The following is a 23,086-nucleotide window of genomic DNA, read 5'->3' as shown; positions in this document are numbered from 1 at the left end:
TTGAATAGACCATCATCCGTTGACATATGGATAGAAAAAAATTGAACACCTTCCAATTATAGAAGAGATGGCATTTGAACCAACTCTAAATGACATTTATTTAGCTGTGAATCAGCTGAATAACAATAAGTTTCCAGGGTCTGATGGAATCTGTGCAGAGGTCTTGAAATATGGGGGTGACAAAATGTTTGAACTCTTAAATATATTAATTTGTCACTGTTAGAGAAGAGAGAAAGTGCCTCAAGACTAGATTGATGCCATTTTAGTCTCCTTGTGTAAATCGGAGCCAAAGGATCTGTGTGGTAATTTTCGTGGGAATTCGCTTTTGTCGGTGATTGGAAAGGTACTTGCCTGCATTTTTTTTTAGAACATTTAAATACCTTTATAGTTTCAAATATAGTATCTGAGTCTCAGTTTGGTTTTCATTCCTCCATGGGGACAGCTGATTGTATCTTTACTGTCAGACCATTACAAGAAAAGTGCATTGAACAGAATCTTGCCCTATACCATTGCTTAGCAAAGCATTCGATACTGTTAATCGAAATGCTCTGTGGCTAATTCTAAGGAAATTAGATTGCCCAGAAAAATTTGTAAACATGATCAGGACTTTGCATCAAGATATGACAGCTAGAGTTAACTTTGGTGGTAGGCTCTCTGAATCTTTTGCTGTGGAAAATGGAGTAAACCAAGGAGGCCTCGATGCACCCACCCTCTTTGCAATATACTTTGCTATTGTACTGTCATACGCTTTTCAAAACTCTGAGGAGGGTATTTACATAAAATATCGAACAACAGGGAATGTTTTTAATCTGATCAGACTGAAATTCAAAACGAAGGTTTTTACTTCACACATTAGGGAACTTTTGTACACTGACAACTGCAATCTTGTCAGCCATTCTGAAACAGGTCTGCAATCTCGTATCTGCATTTGACTCAGCTTGTGATGATTTGGGCTTGACCATCAACTTGAAAAAAACAGTTGTAATTGTCAACCTGCCTGTGGTGCTATTTGTAACCCTCCTAAAATTTTTATTAAGGGAAAGTTACCCGAGGTTGTCGGTTCGTTCATCTACCTTGTAAGCTTTGTTCAAAATGATGGAAATCTTGATACAGAAATACAACTGCGAATTCAAAGGGCAGCAAAATCATTTGGTGGCTTGGAGTCATGCATTTGGTGCCAGCAACATATAAATAAGAATACAACGCTGACTCTTTACAAATCATTTGTCTTACCATCCCTGTTGTATTCCTGTGAAACTTGGACTTGTTATGAGAGATGTTTTCAACTGTTAGAACAATTCCACCAAAAATGCCTTCATCGCATTTTAAAAATTAAATGGAGTTCTTTTACTCTAAACACAGATGTCCTTGCATCTGCAGGCATCACCTCTATTAAAGCTATGATTTTGAGGAACCAATTGAGATGGTGTGGCCATATTGTTCAAATGGTAGATGAACGCACGCCGAAACAGCTGTTTTATGGTGAGCTTGCAGAGGGGAAACGCTATCAGTGTAAACCTAGAAAAAGGTTTAAGGATGGCATAAGGACTACTCTGAAGTCACTAGGAATGGTTTCAGAAGATATAGAAACTCTTGCTTCGGATCGAGTTGGGATGGCAAACAAAGGTGTGGAGTGAAGTGAAAGCATTTGAAGAGACCAGGATAACACAAGTAAGACTCAAAAGAGATCTAAGGAAGAATGTAACAATCAAGAAGGTGAATGACAATGACCTTTTTATGCGTACAGTCGGTGACAGACAATGCCTGTCTTTTTCTGGCCTCAAATCTCATTTGCGAACACATGGAAAACGAACCTCCACCAACTATTCTGCCTATATGCCTGTGCACACCTTTGAATGCAGTGTATGCCAGAATGTTTGCAAATCCAACAGAGGCCTGAAAAGAGCAGAACTTATCTGCAGCTCTTGGTGGTCCAAATCAAAGGTGCAATCTATGTGGGTATCTTTTCAGAACATTGTCTGGTTTAAAAAGCTACATCAGATGCCATGATGGTGCTAAGGTGTAGGTACAAGAGGTGGTCAAACTCTACATAAGGAGTAGACAACCACTACCATGTACGTATATATATATATATATACATATATATATATATATATATATATATATATATATATATATATATATCATCATCGTTTCATGTCTAACAGTGATCCAGCATGGCCACAACCTTAGGGCTGAAACGTATAAAAAAATTAATGAATAAGAGAGTTATTAGTGAGGGATTATCAATCCAGGTGAAATACTTCATAAGCTCTCTGTTAGTACACCAGGCTAACAATACTGTTTAGATTAATAAAGAACTCCAAGTATTCTTGTGGCAAGATCTGAGGTTATAGTTCACCACCATTCTATATTGTAAATCCATGGTTGTGCTCCAGTTATGCTGGTTTTTAATTAATGATCATTATTTACTTTGCCTTTACTGGTGTAAAGTTGACTTACAGCTGTTTCCAGAAGTCATAATACGTTCGTGTCTGTTGATTGCAGGATATAATTCTATTATTCTTTTTCTTCAACTCAAATTGTTTTGATGCATCGTGACACATTTTACACCATGCAGATCAATCCAAAGATGTCAAGTTAAACTGTAGAGATTTTAGCAATTGCTTCAACTTATCCTTATATCTTAGGACAGGTCTTCCTTCGCCACAATATCCCTCCATTTATTGGCCAAACAAAACAATTTTTGCAATGTGGTCATTTTTCACTCAAACATGTCCTACCCATCTGCACTAAATTCTCAGCAGCATGCTTTAGATACTGGAGATATCACATTTTTCTAAGATTTTCACATTTGATATCTTATCTTGCCATTTTATGTTGTAGATATGGTGCAAACAGCACATGTGAAAAGTTTCATCATCATCAACATCATCATCGTTTAACATCCGCTTTCCATGCTAGCATGGGTTGGACGATTTGACTGAGGACTGGTGAAACCAGATGGCTACACCAGGCTCCAATCTGATTTGGCAGAGTTTCTACAGCTGGATGCCCTTCCTAACGCCAACCACTCAGAGAGTTTATTTGGTGCTTTTACGTGTCACCCGCACGAAGGCCAGTCAGGCGGTACTGGCAACGGCCACACTCAAAATGGTGTATTTTATGTGCCACCCGCACAAGAGCCAGTCCAGGGGCACTGGCAACGATTTCGCTCGAAAGTCCTTACACATGCCACGGGCACCAGTGCCAGAAAGGTGACGCTGGGCACAGGTGCCATCACGATTTCGATTTCGCTTGCCCCAACAGGTCTTCACAAGCTGAGTTTCATGTCCAATAAAGGAGACGATGCTGGCATGGGTGCCAGTTGTCGAATTTAACTCGATTTCGATTTCACTTGCCTCAACAGGTCTTCGAGGTACACATAAGTGGGCTGGCTACACCCCTGGCAGAGGCCTTGGATTTAGGTCTCACTTGGCTTGCCGGGTCTTCTCTCGCACAGCATATTTCCAAAGGTCTCGGTCAGAAGTCATCGCCTCGGTGAGGCCCAATGTTCGAAGGTCGTGCCTTACCACCTCATCCCAGGTCTTCCTGGGCCTACCTCTTCCACAGGTTCCCTCAAGTGCTAGGGTGTGGCACTTTTTCACGGGGTACATGCTTCTGCCCCATACAAAAGTGTGCTTAAAATACAAGATTTGTATACACTTATTTTCATTTTCAAACTGACACCATATTCATCCCATAAATGATGGGAATATTTTCCAAAAGCACTTGTAGCCTTAGATATTCTAACATTGATTTCATCGTCAAGAGTACCCTTAAAGTTTACTATACTTGATGAGAGTCCATAATGTGTGTGTGTGTGTATGTGTAGCGTCATTTTAATGTCCACTTTACTGTTCTTACTTTAGAATTAGTAGTAAATTCTTGATTTAATATGCAGATTTAAAGTGTCCAACCCTTTGGTTTGAGAATCATTCTCATCAAACTAATCTTGGTGCTTGCATTTCACAAATCATGGAGCTACTTCAGCAGATGATTTGATGCTGTCAGGAATTTGTGCCACAAAACTTCAGGGTCATTGCTTTCCTCTATTTTCACAAGCTTTGAGTTTAAATGCATTTCAAAATCTTTTGTCATTTCTGGATTTTTTAAAGAAGAGACATTTATTCTTGAATGTATACTGGATCTCAGTGTCTTCTTTGTATATTGTTTAAAAAATACCTTACTGCGAACCATTCTATCACAGTAGCAGATTAGCTCACAGACTGAGACCTGTCATCCCTCTATGGGCAAGCAGTCAAGGCAGCAACAACATTCCATCAAATGTATGGAAGATAGTGTGAACAAAGGCAACAACAAATAGTTGTAATAATGTTAGTGCTAGCAATAGTACCAATGAAAATAATAGGTAAAAGTGGTAAAATGAAAATTAGAAAGTGATACAATGACAACTTGCCAAAATAGGCAATAATTAACATTAACATGTGATGCAGTGTAACTATGCCTTTGGCAACTAAACCAGCAACCCCACTAAGCTTGCATGGTGAGGAGGGTGAAATATTGATTTTTGGACACCCTGCAGAATGAAAAACAAAACTCAGCAAAGGGCAAAGGGCAAAGGAACTCAGAAAAGTCAGTGGCCATCCAAAAACAGGTGGACAGAACTCATTAGCCTCGGTCAGCAGTCTATTTGGGAGAAGAAACACCTCTGATTTGGGTGACAATCTGTCAGTGTCTAATGGTTTCTTCCTTGGAATGAAAGCGGAAGAACCACAAAATGGTCGGATGGAGATAATAATAATAATAATCTTAGCTGAATGGAAGTGCCTTTTTGATGGCATGCGCTGCTCTCTCACTCAACAATAACAATAATAACTGTAATAAGAAAGACAAGGTCCATTGCAACTGTAGAGGAGGTAAAGAATGTCACCCTTTTGATACCAACCCAGCCACAACTGCCTGAAATATTTTTTGGTTCAAGAGTACCCACTGTTATTTAAATGCAAATTTGAACACAAATCTCATTAGTGCATTTGTGAAAACATGTGATTTCACTTTGTAAATAGTTGAGTTATAGTGTCTGACATTGTTTGACGTGATATCTGAACTCAGTGAATTTTGGGAGATTTTTTTTCCACATTTTTTCTGCATCGATTTTTTTCAACTTTGAAAATGTATAGGAGTTTCATGCTATCAAGCAGTGATTCCAAACTTGAGGGTTTTTCAACAGAAGATATGGAGATATCGAGAAAAGGAATGACTGAAGTACAAAAGCACGTAGTGTATGAGAATGAATCAGATATTTCTGTATCCAAAACTGAAAGCAGCAATTCTGAAGAAAGTGGTGATGGTGATAGTGAGGACAATTTTACACCAGAATGGAGTGAAAAGTTAAAAAATATTTTTATTGACAATTTTTCTGAAGAGACAGGGTCTACCCATAGTCTTTCACAGGAAGTGAAACTGTTAGACTTTTTTCTCTTATTTTTTTCAGTATGCTTGTTTGAAGCCATCACTGCAGAAACAAACCGTTACACAGAAGATAACAAACTGGAAAAATAAGATAGCTTGTGGTTTTCTACAACCATAGAAGAAATACAGGCATTTTTTGCTATAAATATTATTATGGGTATAAGATTATTACCCAGGATTACAAATTACTGGAGCAATTAGGAACTTTTTGGCAATCAGTATGTTTCTAGTATTATGTCATGAATACAATTTGTGAAACTGAACCAGTATTTACATGTGAGAGACATTAGCAGTACCCCAGTACATGGAGAACCAAACTTTGATCCCTTATTTAAAATAAGACGCCTCATCAATTGCATTCAAAATGCATATAAAACACTTTACAACTCTGAGCGATACTTATCTATCAATGAGGGCATGGTAGAGTATAAAGGAAGGGTACACTTCCGACAGTGTATGACAGGAAAGCCCATGATGTGAGGGATCAAAGTTTGGAAAATTTGCGAAGCAAATACTGGGTACTGCTGTGGGTTTAGCTTTTATACTGGGAAAAGAGACAATAATGTTAGTCAGCATGGCCCCAGGGTATGATGTGGTCTGGAATTTATCACTTCCATACCATAACCAGGGCTGTATATTATTTTTTGACTGATTTTTTTAGTTTGGTCAAGCTTGCAGTGGATTTAGAAGCTGTGACAACATATACGTGTGCTACAGTAATTGCTAGTAGAAAAGGGCTGCTGTTGGATATAAAAAAGCAAAATTTAAGCAAAGAGGTAAAATAATCCAACAGCAGAAAAGAAATCTGCTAGTGACCGCATACAAAGCCAAGAGGCCGATAAATTTTCTATCTACCGGTGCACAACCATGTGTAGATGAAAATGGCACCCCATTTGTGAACCTTGATTATAACAGGCACATAGGCAGTGTGGATCAGCTGAACCAAATGATGAGTTATTAACCAGTTGGTAGACCAGGTAATAAATGGTGGCAATACCTGATTTGGTATATAGTAAATATGAGCATTGTAAATGCATTTATATTATATACCAAATCAGGAGGGGCTTACAAGCGGTGCAACCATCTGCAGTTCTGAAAAGATATAGCAACACAGTTGAGGGCAGGTTATTCCTCAAAAAAAATAACTGCAGGAATGAAAAGCAAAACCTGCCAGAGAGATATCCCTCTGAATTCAGCTGATCTCCATAAATTAGAAAAAAATTGGGGGTCACGAAAGGCAGTGTTGTGAATGAAAAACTCCCAGTGGACAGCCAGTTGAAACGTCTTTCCAATGTGCATTCTGCAAGGTTGTTGTATGTAGAGAGGGATGTTTTACAAGTTTCCATGATAGAAATGTGTGAATATTGTATATATATATGTATGATTAGATTGTATAAATATTTTTCAAATTTACTTTGTTTTTACTTTTTACTTACCTGTAATTTTAATTTGCTTGTAAAGTGAGTGACAAGTTTTGATTTAATCTCTATTGTAAATCTTTATTATATATGTTCTAGTGTATTCATGTATATGTATGAGTATATTTCATTTAGTTATGTAGTAATTTTCAAGTTTTCTTCAAAAACAAATTCCAGTATTTCGTTTTATTTTACCTTTACCTGTTCTTAGGTGCATTAAATTCAACTGATAATCTAGTGATGTGCACAATTCTTCTATATTAAAATTTTGTTGCAAACCTAATTGAATATTAGCTGATGACTCATTTTCTATGGAGATGTTTAAACAAAATTTTAATATTTTTATATTTTGCTCAGTTTACCTGTATTTACCAGTAATTAGAGTCGCTTTGAGACAAAAGTTATGCAATAGAATTAATTAAGAACCCTTTCTTCAATTGTGTTCCAAATATCACATTAATATGTTGACAAGTAAAAAAGTTACAGTTGTTTAATGAAACTAGTTTAAATTCATGATTATTTTAGAATTTAATTGAAACTCATGAGGGGTGTATTTTGGTCAGAAATACAGTAAACGAAAGAGTTAATTAAATCATATCTGGAAAAGAATGTAGTTTATGAATATGCAGTAGTAACTCATAATAAAACTTACTGTTACATAGGATGTTGCGCAACAACATTTAAGCTCTGCTATACATCTCGTCATTCAAACCCCAAAATAAGGAAAATGTGACATCACTTAGCAAGCTAATATGGCAATTTCGGGACAAAAAGGCAAAACATGAGCTAAAATGGTTGAGCAAAACCATATGAAACAGGAAGAAGTAGATGTGAACTTTGCCTAGAGGAGCCACTCTGAATACTTACGTCAGAGAGTAACCTTATTAACCATAGGCAGCAATTAGCAACACATTGTAAGTATTTCTATAATAAATCCATCAGCAGATAATTTCCACATTATATATGGTCAAGATGGGTATGATGCCTAAAGAATACATGCAAATTTCCTAATTTTATATTTATATGTATGTGTTTTTTATTTCATTAAATTTTTAAAATTTTATTTTATTTATTATTATCTTATAATAATTCTGCTTGTCGATGCATTATTTAGCCTGTCAGTAATGCTTTCACGTGATTAGAGAAAAAGAGGGAGAAGCGTCCGTGACAAGGTAGGGGGAATGTAATATTTATTATGTGGTTAAAAATGTTAGTTGAAGGTAGAGGAGGAGAGTTAAAAATATAATCTTAGCAGAGGGATGTTGTGATGTTGAGGTTATATAAAGGTAGAGAGAAGGGGAGAGGAGAGAGAGAGAGATGGTGGTGGTGTGGATAGTGAAATGTGTTGTTTTTTTTAATTGAACTAAGTTTTTCTTATATCACTTAACGCATGTGCATAAGTGCAATTCCATGAAATATTCACACTTATTTACATGGCATGTACAGCTTTTTTTTTTATGGGGAAAAATGGAAAATTATGAGTGAATATTCATTTTATGCATGCTGGTATTAAGTCTATAAAATTGTGCATAAAGTACATTAAGTGTATATATAAAGTGCATTAAGTAATCATCATATTCCAATTTCTTTCATTTTTCAATGGGTAGCAGATGAGCTACTATTTTTCCATTCAGACACAGCACAGGCTACGCTTTCAGGTTTTTTGGATAAAGCTTTCAGATATAACCCAGTAGGTTTACCATTAATTCCAGGAAATATTCACAGAACCTGCTAGTTGTTATTATTGTTTTGGTATTACTTTTTATTTTTGTAAAATTCTTTAATTGTTAATTTGCTTTAATGCTAATTTCAAATTTTAATTCATAATCTATTTAATGGTTTAAATTTTAAAATTCCTTTAATTTAGTTTAATTTTAAATTATATTCAGCCTCTAATTTTATTTGGCTTTAAATCAACTCGATTTTATTTCATTTTAACCTCATATTTTCCCCTCTATTTTAAGCTTTCTCAACCTCCCCGTCATAATATGGCTACTGCTAATCTTTCATTCATTCTCTCATACAATTCCCCTACTATGCATGATAGTACAAATGACCAAATATTAAAGATTTAAGTTGACCATATGTGAATTTCAACGCAAAATTTGAAGAATATCTAACCTAAAAACAATACAAATAGTTTCATGTGTAATGACTCCATTACAAACATTAATGTTTTATGACTGTCCTTTCCACAATTTCAGCCAGCAATTGCCTCCCCACCTCTATTCTTTCTATTCCTTTCCTTCTCTTTGCCTTAGTCCTTCCCTTCTAAATCATCACTTCTCTTCCCCTTTCCTCTTCTCCATGCCTATACCATACCTTCAGTGTTCTGCTTTGTTATAATCAGAAAGGGCCCCAATGAAAGTAGTATTAATTTTTTTAGATCATTCAACTTCGCTCAACTGATCAATAGACCAACTGAGTAAATCTATCAGTAACAAACCTATAATGACAACTGAAATCATGTCTGACCATGGATATGTATTACATTACTTGGAAACAAATGAGGTCTGACAACAGGAAGAGCATCAGGCCATAGGAAAGCTGTCTCAACAAATTCCAAATTCCATCCATACAAGAACAGAAGAAAAGTAGGCATTAAAGTGATGATGCACACACACATTATTTATAGTGATTTACAGTTTGTGTTCACCTTATCTCACTCTCTCCACAAAATCAATGTTGCCAGTACAGGTGCACAAGTGTGACATGAATCAGATGTTGAAATAATCACAGAGCAATGTAAAATGAAGTGTTTTGCTAAAGAACACATGCACCACCCAGTCTGGGAATTGAAACCACAATCTCACAAATCATGAGTGCAATACCCTAACCACTAGGCTGTGCATCTTCACATAAAGATATATATACATACACATACACATACAAACAAATGAGTGAACAAATGAAAGAAACATTCAATACATATTTGGTTGGGATTACACATTTGACTTGGCTTCATATAATTTTCATGGGCAGATAGAATATGTCTATCTGCTTCCAAATGTATGATGAGATGGACATGTCTCATGAAAGTCATCTGGAGCTGAGTTAAACTGTTATTAAATATGTATACATGCATGCACATATATGTGTGTGTGTAAAAACTTACTGTTAACAAAAGTCAGGATGCATGGCATTCAAATACTCAATAAAAGAAAAACACATTAAATACTACAAAGCATACATGCAGGACAGACACAGAAGGACCCTAATTCTTCATCAGTTATCGACCAAAATACTAATATTTAGTTTCATGCCTTTAACGATAAGACTGAGATCTTCATATATCGGCAGCACCCGCAAAATTTGCGGAGAATTAGGGCTCGAGCAAACAAAACAATACAGGGTGGACATACAGAAGTAAGCAAATGTAAATTGAAATGACAGACGAAGACAGAATAAATACGGCCTTTCGGCCAAGCACGAGAGTGATGGGTAACACCTAGAAGAAATCCTAAATAGATATAGGAGAAATAGCAAGAAAGAAGAAAACATTGACCGGCAAGGCAAGCATCTGGTGGTGAAAACACAAAGAAATGAGAAAATTAGTCACAGGTCATGTGTGGGCAGTAGATAGAAGGGAGGGAGGATGAGAGAGAGGGAGAGAGAACGTGGCAGAGAGAACAGGGAAGGAAGGAAAGGGGGAAAGTCTACAGGGAAGGAAGGAAGGAAAGGAGAAAGTCTACAATTAAGAGTGAGAAGATGAGAGAGAGGGAGAGAGGAAGTTGGGATGCTAGAAAAGGAATATGATGACGAGAGAGAAACAAAGAAGACAGTCACAAAACATATATAAAACTTAATGTTAACAAAAGTCCGCATGTGTGGCATTCAATAAATGAAAGTGCATTAAATACTACAAAACGTACACGTAGGACAGGCGTTTGCTCAAGCCCTAATTCTCCACAAAGTTTGCAGGTGCAGCCAATATACAAAGATCTCAGTCTTATCATTAAAGGCATGAAACTGAGTATTAGTATTTTGGTCGATAACTGATGAAGAATTAGGGTTCTTCTATGTCTGTCTTACATGTACGTTTTGTAGTATTTAATGAATTTTCAATTATTGAGGAACTGAACTCCACATATCCAGACTTTTGTTAACAGTATGTTTTTATATATTTTTTGAAACTATCTTCTTTCTTTCTCTCTCGTCCTCATATTCCTTCTCTAGCATCCCAACTTCCTCTCTCTCGTCTTCTCACTCTTAATTGTAGACTTTCTTCCTTCTTTCTTTCCTTCCCTGTTCTCTCTGATGCACTCCCTCACCCTCTCTCTGATCCTCCTTCCCTTCTATCTACTGATGAAGAATTAGGGTCCTTCTGTGTCTATCCTACGTGTATGTTTTGTAATATTTAATGCATTTTTCATTTATATATATATGTATTTACATATATGTATGCAAAAATTTTGAGTGCTATATCAGAAGTTATAATGCCATGACGCTGAATAGAAAAGAGATGCAAGCAGCTAGCCAGCAAAGACCATGCAACCTCATAATTCACAAGAACTGTCGACTGGATGATAAATGTCTGGCAAAGTTAGTTGCATACAGTACAAAGGTCGAATCAAACTGCAGCGATGAACCTGAAACATATATTAGGGCAACAAATCTCACATTCAAAAACCATTATTACAAGCATAAGCATTCGTTTGTCGGCCTTGACAGAAAATGTACTACAGCTTCGTCAAAGTTTATATGGTTCTCATGCGAGAGAAGTCTTCATGAATTTAAATTGGCCTGGTTTATTGTAGTTAATGTGCTACCATACAGAAATGGGAGCTTTAAATCAAAGATGCAGCGTGGCCTTTGAAAAACAGAAATCTGACTCCTAACAAAAGAAATGAACTGTTAACACCTTGTATGCAAGTATCACTTAAAAGCATTATTTTTGAACATTGCTTAAACAGCAACACAATTTCATGATTTGTATAGAGTTTGTGATGTTTAAGTATTACCATGAGATTCAGAAATGAAATCAAAACCAGCTGTTTTTCGCACATGTCATTCAGAAAGGTTTTTAAATGAAAGAACATATTCAAACAGTGGATACTCAAAGAAACTCAGGCTTGGTTTACCATCTGATAATTGGAAATGAGCAACTCAGTAATGGAAATCAGAGCCTTTGAATTATAATGTATTAAAGAATTATTCTACTTCTGTATTGAGTCCTGTAATTTATCACTTCGACAGATTTATATATATATATATATAATTTTATATAAAGGGCATTAACAGTGTAGTAATGCCTCACGCTTCGAGGGACTAAATAAGTAAAAAAACTACCAAAAAATAAGCAACATATTTACTGAAAGCGTGAAGCATTACTACACAGTTAATGCCCTTTATATAAAATTATTTATATTTATGAAAAAATGATGAATTTTTTTCATTACGAAATTTTTTTCATTATTTTTTTCATTATGAGGTTTTTTCACGCTGACTACTTGATAAATTCTTATAAAGAATTTATCCTATATTATATTATAAATAATTAGAATATATTCAGTACTGAATATTATTCTGTATAAGCACATGTTACTGAGATGCAACCGGATAAATTCAAATCTCTTTCATGGATATATAATTATGGACAGAAGTCATCGTACTGTGGTGGCTACATCGTGGTATGTTGATTCTTGTTTATTTTTATGTATCTTGACCATACGAGTACTGATGAACAAAAGAATGCAGGTTACTTCACAGTTTTTCTGTATTTGATTGAGAAACCAGTGGTCTACCGTTAAGTTAAATGTTTTTTAAGAGATATATTTTGAAAGCTGCATTCCCTCGCTTTCAGTAAATATGTTGCTTATTTTTTTGGTAGTTTTTTACTTATTTAGTCCCTCGAAGCGTGAGGCATTACTACACAGTTAATGCCCTTTATATAAAATTATTTATATTTATGAAAAAATGAATTTTTTTCATTATTTTTTTCATTATGAAGTTTTTTCACGCTGACTACTTGATAAATTCTTATAAAGAATTTATCCTATATTATATTATATATATATATAAATAAATATAGATAAATATTTTGTATGTGTATTTCGTGTGCAAGATTCTTGATGTGGATACGTGTGTTGAAAGAAATACAATTAAACCTTGGGAGAGGCATTATGCTGGTAATAAACACACGCACTGGTTCAGTCCTTTATTAATTTATAAACAGTATATAGTTTTTTGTTAAATAATTTCATTGCACTCAATAATTTCATTGCACACATACGAGCTTACACACATTCATATGCTCATACCGAACAGTTTCAAAACAACGCCAAATCATACATTCAAAATAAATGGAAGTGGAGAGACAAGTTACTGAAGAGATTGCAAGAGTGCAATGAAATTATTTAACAAAAAACTATATACTGTTTATAAATTAATAAAGGACTGAACCAGTGCGTGTGTTTATTACCGGCATAATGCCTCTCCCAAGGTTTAATTGTATATATAAATAAATATATATATATACAAACATACGTATGTACATGGATGATGATGATGATGATATACATTATTATTTTAAAATCCATTTACCATGCTTGCATAGGTTGGGTGAGATTACATTAGAGCAGAGTTCGCAATGGTTGTATGCCTTATCACTGAACCTTTTTGAAACAAGGTAATAATTTTCCAGTTTATCCAACAGCAAATAGCCTAGACGTGGCTACACAGAAAACTGGAAACAAACAACATCACATGAACAGGCAATTTGATCAAGCAAGATCATGCAACATTTCAAAAAGCCTGGACATGCTTTTGCAATGGACTGCAAGCAGACAGTACAGTTTGCATGAACAGTGAGGCCATTATTTACAATGACTGCATGTAAAGAAACAGAGAAATATAAAATCACTCCCATACACAAATGTAACAGACTTCTTTCAGTTTCCCCTCTATTGGTTGGTATGGAGTCACAATAGAAGACACTTGCCTAAAATATCACGAACTGAGGCTGAACCTGAAACCACATGGTTGGGAAGTGAACTTCTTAACCATAAAGCCATGCATGTGGTGTGTGCATGTATACACATATTATGGTTCCAGCTGTCTATTCGACCACAATTCAAACCTGCTAAGATCAAACTAAAACAGTTTACTCACATTAGGATCATATTTGGCATACATCATCAGTCTTTTCTGGAATTTACTACCTCCACGATGTTTTAATGAAATCCGTTCCTGAAAATATGAAAAACAAAAAAATGAATGAAGAGGAAAAATCCTTAGATATAACAGCACTGGTACTGCTGCTTAGCTCTGATTCAATACAATTATGATTAGACATAAAGAGGCGGGAGACATTGTTGTCTGATTAAGAAGTTTGTGTCACAATCATGAGGTCTCAGATTTGATACCTTGGGCAAGTATCTTCCATCATACCTTTGGGTTAGCCCATGAATGGCAAATAAAACTGAGAAGACAGAAATTGCATAAATTATAGGATGGACTGTATCAGTTCTTGAGTGGCAGATGTAATCTGTCTTCGTTTTAACAACACCACCTGGTCCTTCAGTGCTATGTTTTTATTTTTTTTATGACCAGAGTTAAGGCAAATCTTGCAGATTTTCTCTAAACAAATTCTGAAGGAGAGCTGATATGGCAAAGCTTCAATCAACTCCTACCAGTCCACTATCAGACAGTGTTACATGAGATACTTGAATCCTGGTACAATTAAGAAGTCTACATTTTCAAACATAACAAATACAAGTGTGTATGTCACTACTTCACTTCACACCTCCACCATCACCCAGTACCACATGTTTTATTGACTCACCATCCGTAGGGGATTGCCAACCAAGTTTAAAGAGCTTGTCACCTGCCCGTGTGATGTAACAACCTCTACCCTGTTCATATCCAGATGTTATTTTGGTATATCAATGATTTTTTCACTAGGGATCTATTCTTAGACAGGGGCCTGTGCCAGGCACTGTCAGCTCAACCTGGAACTTAGGCAGTCACCACACATTGAAGTAATAACTAAGATTTCTTCTCACTATCTACTATTGGGAGCCATTAGGGATGCCTGCGCTGTTGCAGGCATTCAAATCAAATTTGTCTGAATGAAAAACTCACATGACATGGCTATTTCTCTTCCTTTTTCCCCACCAGTTTCAAAGGCTCCAGCAAAATGTTTATGAGCATTGTACCCCCACCTTCCACTAACACTTCCAGTTATAAACATCCTGTCTTATTTGCAGACAGTTTATCTAGGACTACATTATCTAATGTGTCCTTTATTTTTTAAAGACATTTAATACATTCAAACACATATAGTCTGGTATGTAAAATATGAGGTGCATTCTAAAAGTTTTTAAACTTTTATTAGGTAAGGCTGTTATAAGTGTCCAAGATTATTGTTAATTTTAGTAAATCATTATTATATATCGAGGTAGGGGTCCACCAAGGTTCCGTCCTCAGCCCCCTATTATTTACCATAGTCCTCCAGGCAATCACAGAGGAGTTCAAGACAGGTTGCCCCTGGGAGCTCCTCTATGCTGATGACCTTGCCCTAATTGCGGAGTCACTATCAGAACTAGAGGAGAAGTTTCAGGTGTGGAAGCAAGGTCTAGAATTGAAGGGCCTTAGAGTCAACCTAGCTAAAACCAAAATCCTAATAAGTAGGAAGGTAGATAAAACACAAACCCCTTCAGGTAGATGGCCCTGCTCAGTATGTAGAAAAGGAGTAGGTAGTAACTCTATAAGATGTACCCGGTGCAAGCTATGGACACATAAGAGGTGCAGCAACATCAAAGGTAGGTTAACTAGCAAGTTAGTTTTTGTTTGTGGCAGATGTTCAGGTGCAATAAAGACTGCAAACAAACAGGAAACAACTTCTATCTCATTCCAGGGTGAAAAACTAGAGGTAGTCGATAGCTTCCGCTATCTGGGCGACCAAGTTAGTAGTGGGGGTGGGTGCGCTGAAAGTGTAGCTGCTAGAATAAGAATAGCCTGGGCAAAGTTTAGAGAGCTCTTACCCCTGCTGGCGACAAAGGGACTCTCACTCAGAGTAAAAGGCAGACTGTATGACGCATGCGTACGAACAACCATGCTACATGGCAGTGAAACATGGGCTGTAACTGCTGAGGACATACGTAAGCTCGCAAGGAATGAAGCCAGTATGCTCCGTTGGATGTGTAATGTCAATGTGAATACCCGTCAGAGTGTAAGTATCTTGAGAGAAAAGCTGAACATTAGAAGCATCAGTTGTGGCGTGCAAGAGAGACGATTGCGCTGGTATGGACATGTGGTGAGAATGGAGGAGGATAGCTGCGTGAAAAAGTGCCACACCCTCACAGTTGAGGGAACCCGTGGAAGAGGTAGGCCCAGGAAGACCTGGGCTGAGGTGGTGAGGCAAGACCTTCGTACATTGGGCCTCACCGAGGCGATGACTACGGACCGAGACCTTTGGAAATGGGCTGTGCGTGAGAAGACCCGGCAAGCCAAGTAAGATCGTTGCCAGTGCCCCTGGACTGGTTCTTGTGCGGGTGGCACATGAGATGCACCATTTTGAGCGTGGCCGTTGCCAGTACCGCCTGACTGGCTCCTGTAGGATTTTCGAGCGAGATCGTTGCCAGTGCCCCTGGACTGGCTTGTGCGGGTGGCACATAAAAGACACCATTTCGAGCGTGGCCGTTTTCGTGCGGGTGACACGTAAAAGCACCCACTACACTCTCTGAGTGGTTGGCGTTAGGAAGGGCATCCAGCTATAGAAACTCTGCCAAATCAGACTGGAGCCTGGTGTTGCCATCCGGTTTCACCAGTCCTCAGTCAAATCGTCCAACCCATGCTAGCATGGAAAGCGGACGTTAAACGATGATGATGATGATGATGATGATGAGTAAGCGGACCTGTCAACTTTTGTTATTCCAGATTAAAGGAGACAGTTGTAACAGTACTTTAAACACACCCTGTTAAACACTGCTTGTTGCAGCTGACTAGTTTGCAGAATGCAGTTGGGATGTTTGGAAGCTTGCTATGCAATAAAAGTTTGTGTTTAACTGAGCAAAAATACTGCAGAAATGAAATGCCCCAGAGTGTTTATGGATTAACTTTCATGCTGGCACAAGTGAAAGACTATAGGAGGTGTGGAGAGAGGGTATCCAAACATCAGAGCTTGTTGAGAAAATTCACGATTTTCTGGATGAAGGCTTTTGTGTGTCTATAAAGACAATCAGAATCCAGTTTGGAGTTGATGTGGCAACTGTACACAAGATTATCCACAAAGATCTCAACATGAGCAAAATTTGTACTAAGTTTGTTCCTGGGTGCTCAGTGATAAGCGTCCTTGTAACCAACTACTTGACAGCAATGAATTCAAAACTGTCCCTCATCCTCTCTACAGTGTAGACCTTGCTCTATGACTTTTGGATGTTCCCAAGCTGAACGAGAACCTCACGGGCAGTCGTTTTGAAGATGAAGGAGGCTGTGACAAGGGTCCTGAATATCTTCACTTTGGAGGACTACAATGAAGACTTCATGAAATGGCTGAAGCACTACAACAAGTGCACTGAAGTCAGAGGATCCTATTTTGAAAGAAATTAGTGTTTTGTACTTCTTTGAAATGAATGTCTCCTGAAAAAGTTTTAAAACTTCTGAAATGCACCTTGTATGAGGCCTCAGAATTATAAAGCAAGCAAATGTATAAAGTTACAATGATTCATGACACATCTTTAAACACTAGTAACCAGCTGCATAAAAATGAGCCAACGAGGGTACCACTACATGATTATTAAATCTGCATGAAATAGCAAGCAAATCTAACAAAATCACATATTACTGTCTCCAAAAAGAACGCATTGGAAAATACATTACAAGCCATAGATATGCTATGTTTTGGGAAAAGAATACAAGGTAGTTACAGCTGATCATAGTTATGCTCAGTCAAAATTAACCAGGGGTTAACAACAATTGTATACACATGAAATTCAGTTGCTATGATTCACCAATGACTGCTGGCTCTCCAACTTACTTTAGCATGAGATTTTTCAATGATTTTCATTTGGTTCAGGAATTTTTCAGGATCATCTTTTGCCAATTCATTAACACGAGATTTTTCCTTTTCAAGCTTCTCTCTTTTCAACACACGTCGATAACTACAAGAAAAATTAAAGATTATATTACAAAATGCAAGAATACTGATCATAACACTGAAACACACACCAGCATATTAATGCTGCTGTAAGTAAAGTTGTAGCTACTTTACAAATCTGGGACCTACAGTTACATTTTTCACACTCTGGTTACATCCCTACTTCATAATTGATACCATTATCTACTACACATGTAGGAAATTCTGTCAGGGTGTGTTTGTTTAAGGAGTTGTTAGCTTTAGCTAACTCCTACATTCATCGTCATCATCGTTTAACATCCGCTTTCCATGCTAGCATGGGTTGGACGGTTTGACTGCAGTCTGGGAAGCCAGGAGGCTGCACCAGGCTCCAGTCTGATCTGGCAGTATTTTTACAGCTGGACGCCCTTCCTAATGCCAACCACTCCGTGAGTGTAGTGGGTGCTTTTTACGTGCCACCGGCACAGGGGCCAGAGGAGGCTGGCAATGGCTACAATCGGTTGGTGCTTTTTACGTGCCACCAGCACGAAAGCCAGTCAAGGCAGCATTGGCATCGGCCACATTCGGATGGTGCTTTTTACATGCCACCAGCACAGGGATCACAACTACAATTTCCATTTGATTTTCATTTTGATGTTGATGTACTTTACTCAATAGGTCTCCTCAAGCACAGCATGTCGCCCTACAATCCAAGGTATTTTTGAATGGGCTGGGGCTGGTTATGCAAAACTGGTGTAGAATACAGCTGTGAACTCTGCCAGGTCTTTTCAGTCACAGCATATCTCCAGAGGTCTCTGTCTTTCGTCATTGCCTCTGTGAGGCCCAACTTTTGAAGGTCATGCTTGACCACCTCATCCCATGTCTTCCTGGGTCTCTCTCTACCCCGGATTCCTTCAACTATTTTGGAAGGCAGTTCTTTACACAGCTCTCCTCATCCATCCATAGTACATGACCATACCAGTGCAAACGTCTCTCTTGCACACCACATTCGATGCTTCTTATAGCCAACATTTCTCTCAGGGCGCACATTGACATTACACATCCAATGGATCATGCTAGCTTCATTTCTTTCGAGCCTACGCATGTCCTCAGCAGTCACAGCCCATGTTTCACTACCGTGAAGTATGGCAGTTCGCACACATGCATCATACAATCTACCTTTCACTCTGAGCGAGAGGCCCTTTGTCACCGGCAAAGGTACAAGCTTTCTAAACTGTGCCCAGGCTATTCTTAATCTAGTGGTAACACTCTCTGAGCATCCACCTCCACTACTAACTTGGTCACCTAGGTAGCGGAAGCTATCAACTACTTCTAGTTTTTCCCACTGGCATATGATGGAATCTGTTTTATGAGTATCTGTGGTGTATATTGCTCCCATGCATCTGCCGCACACGAAAGCTATCATCATCATCTAACGTCTGCTTTCCATGCTGGCATGGGTTGGACGATTTGACTAAGGACAGGCGAACTAGATGGCTACACCAGGCTTCAATCTGATCTGGCAGAGTTTCTACAGCTGGATGCCCTTCCTAACTCCAACCAGTGTATTGGGTGCTTTTACGTACCACCAGTACGAGGACCAGTCAGGCACTACTGGCAATGACCACGCTCAAATGGTGTTTTTAATGTACCACCTGAACAGGTGGCCAGTCCAGCGGCACTGACAATAACCTCGCTCAAATATTTTTTCACATGCCACCAGCACAAGGGCTAGTAAGGTGACAATAGTAACGATCACGCTCAAATGGTGCTTTTTACATGCCACCAGCACAGGGATCACAACTACAATTTCCATTTGATTTTCATTTTGATGTTGATGTACTTTACTCAATAGGTCTCCTCAAGCACAGCATGTCGCCCTACAATCCAAGGTATTTTTGAATGGGCTGGGGCTGGTTATGCAAAACTGGTGTAGAATACAGCTGTGAACTCTGCCAGGTCTTTTCAGTCACAGCATATCTCCAGAGGTCTCTGTCTTTCGTCATTGCCTCTGTGAGGCCCAACTTTTGAAGGTCATGCTTGACCACCTCATCCCATGTCTTCCTGGGTCTCTCTCTACCCCGGATTCCTTCAACTATTTTGGAAGGCAGTTCTTTACACAGCTCTCCTCATCCATCCATAGTACATGACCATACCAGTGCAAACGTCTCTCTTGCACACCACATTCGATGCTTCTTATAGCCAACATTTCTCTCAGGGCGCACATTGACATTACACATCCAATGGATCATGCTAGCTTCATTTCTTTCGAGCCTACGCATGTCCTCAGCAGTCACAGCCCATGTTTCACTACCGTGAAGTATGGCAGTTCGCACACATGCATCATACAATCTACCTTTCACTCTGAGCGAGAGGCCCTTTGTCACCGGCAAAGGTACAAGCTTTCTAAACTGTGCCCAGGCTATTCTTAATCTAGTGGTAACACTCTCTGAGCATCCACCTCCACTACTAACTTGGTCACCTAGGTAGCGGAAGCTATCAACTACTTCTAGTTTTTCCCACTGGCATATGATGGAATCTGTTTTATGAGTATCTGTGGTGTATATTGCTCCCATGCATCTGCCGCACACGAAAGCTATCATCATCATCTAACGTCTGCTTTCCATGCTGGCATGGGTTGGACGATTTGACTAAGGACAGGCGAACTAGATGGCTACACCAGGCTTCAATCTGATCTGGCAGAGTTTCTACAGCTGGATGCCCTTCCTAACTCCAACCAGTGTATTGGGTGCTTTTACGTACCACCAGTACGAGGACCAGTCAGGCACTACTGGCAATGACCACGCTCAAATGGTGTTTTTAATGTACCACCTGAACAGGTGGCCAGTCCAGCGGCACTGACAATAACCTCGCTCAAATATTTTTTCACATGCCACCAGCACAAGGGCTAGTAAGGTGACAATAGTAACGATCACGCTCAAATGGTGCTTTTTACGTGCCACCAGCACGGAAGCCAATCAGCTGCTCTGGCAACAATCACACTCGGATGGTTCTCTTAGTGCTCCACTAGCACGGATGTCAGTCATCGAATTTGATTTCAATTTCACTTGCCTCAACAGGTCTTCGCAAACAGAGTTTAGTGTCCAATGAAGGAAAGGTACGCATAAGTGGGCTAGTTACACTCCTGGCATAGGCCATGGATAATGGTCTCACTTGGCTTGCCGGGTTTTCTCAAGCACAGCATATTTCCAAAGGTCTTGGTCACTAGTCATTGCCTCAGTGAGGCCTGCCACAGGTCATGGTCTCACTTGGCTTGCCAGGTCTTCTCAAGCACAGCATATTTCCAAAGATCTTGGTCACTAGTCATTGCCTCGGTGAGGCCTAATGTTTGAAGGTCGTGCTTCACCACCTCATCCCAGGTCTTCCTCTTCCACAGGTTCCCTCAACCGCTATTATCTTCCCAGTTAATCTTCCTTTGATGTTGCTGCACCTCTTATGTGTCCATAGCTTACACTGGGTACATCTTATGGAGTTTCTACCTACACCTTTTCTACAGATCGAGCAGGGCCACCTACTTGAGGGGGGGGGGCGATGTGTTCGCCTTCCTACTTACTACAACTTTGGTCTTTGCTACATTGACTCTAAGGCCTTTTGATTCTAAGCCTTGTTTCCACACCTGAAATTTCTTCTCTAGTTCTGGTAGTGATTCTGCTATGAGGGCCAGGTCATCAGCATAGAGGACTTCCAGAGACAATCTGTCTTGAATTGCTCTGTTATTATCTGGAGGACTATGATGAATAAAAGGGGACTGAGGGCTAATCCTTGGTGGACCCCTACTACTACCCAGAATTCTTCACTATACTCATTGCCAGTCCTAACCTAACTCACAGCCTCTCCATATAGGGCCTGTACAGCCCTTATTAACCATTCGTCAATCCCCAGTTTCCACATCGCCCACCAGATAAGGGATCAGGGACCCTGTCAAAGGCTTTCTCCAAGTCCACAAAAGCGAAGTATAGGGGTTTATCTCTGGCTAGATATTTTTCCTGCAGTTACCACATCAGTGGTGCTTTTCCCTGGCACAAAACAAAACTGCACCTCATCTAAGCTGACTCTCTCCCTAATGAGATGGGCTATGACCCTCTCCGTGACCTTCATCACCTGATCCAGCAGTTTGATACCCCTGTAGTTATTTCTATCTAAAGCATCACCTTTACCCTTGTAGCAGTTGACTATGGTGCTGCTATGCCAGTCATTGGGTATGAATCCATCATGAACTACCTGGTTTACAATGCGGGTGACTAGGCCATAGCCCACACCACCAGATGTTTTAAGCATCTCAGCAGTGATTCCTGATGGGCCGGTGGCTTTTCTTGGCTTCATACCCTTAATTGTTCTATCTACCAGGGAGCTGTCTATTCAGATAGCTGGTTCCTCTACTAGGTCAACATTTGACAGGCTCACCTCCTCCCATTCATTCTCCACGTTCAGCAGTCTTTCATAATGGATTCTCCAAGCCTCTTTTCTGAATCATTAAAAGCTAGTGCAACATCATCCATGCAGACACACTTCTCTCCTGTGATATCACAATTTTCTCTCTCACACTGCCTTGCAATCTGAAATACTCCAGTTCTTTGGTCCACATGCTCCTGGACATTGGCAAACTTCTTCTCTGCTTCACCCTTGGCTATGTATTTCTGCCGCCCAGCCTCCCTTTTGGCTATCTGGTACAGTTCCCTGCTACCCCCACTCTTCCAGGCTTTCCAGGCCTGTTTCTTTGCTTTAATGGCTTTGTTTACCGTACTATTCCACCACCACATTACTCTAGGTCTGGAAAGGACTTTGCACCATCTGCAGAATTGGTCTGTGGCACTCAGTAAGCTGTCTCATAGGAATTTCCAGCTACCTTCTATGTCCGATGTCTGTAGCTCCTCCTCCCTCTCATCAAATTTCTTGATGAGGATGTTCCTAAATCTCTGGCCATGTGAAGGGTTCTTTAGCTTCCAAATCCTTCTTTTCTGGATTGGTCTGCTTCTTGGAATTCTTCTGGCCTCAAGTCTAAAGTCACTAATGATTAGTCTATGCTGGGAGTACATTCTTCACCCAGAAGGGTCTTTGTATTTAAGAGCAACCCTGCGTCCCGCTGTCTGGTGAGGATGAAATCAATCTGGCTAGCAGAGTTCCCTGATTGATAGGTTATCAGGTGGCTGTCTGG

General features: G+C 39.1%; 1 protein-coding gene across 2 annotated transcripts in view; it reads right to left on the bottom strand.

Annotated features, from left to right (window-relative positions):
* The window catches only part of LOC106884493 (U3 small nucleolar RNA-associated protein 14 homolog A), a 102,405-nt gene that overhangs the window by 8,594 nt on the left and 70,725 nt on the right, over positions 1-23,086 (bottom strand). For both annotated transcript variants that reach the window (XM_089338881.1, XM_089338880.1), the window contains exons 10-11: positions 17,833-17,956; positions 13,965-14,042 (exon numbers count right to left, since the gene is read on the bottom strand). In XM_089338881.1, the coding sequence (XP_089195007.1) occupies positions 13,965-14,042; positions 17,833-17,956 (202 nt within the window). The remainder of the gene's footprint in view (positions 1-13,964; positions 14,043-17,832; positions 17,957-23,086) is intronic.

Source organism: Octopus bimaculoides, chromosome 21 (assembly GCF_046866305.1).
Source record: "Octopus bimaculoides isolate indiv1 chromosome 21, ASM4686630v1, whole genome shotgun sequence".
Classification (NCBI taxonomy): Eukaryota; Metazoa; Mollusca; class Cephalopoda; order Octopoda; family Octopodidae; genus Octopus; species Octopus bimaculoides.
This window is presented reverse-complemented; position numbering and strand designations above follow the sequence as displayed.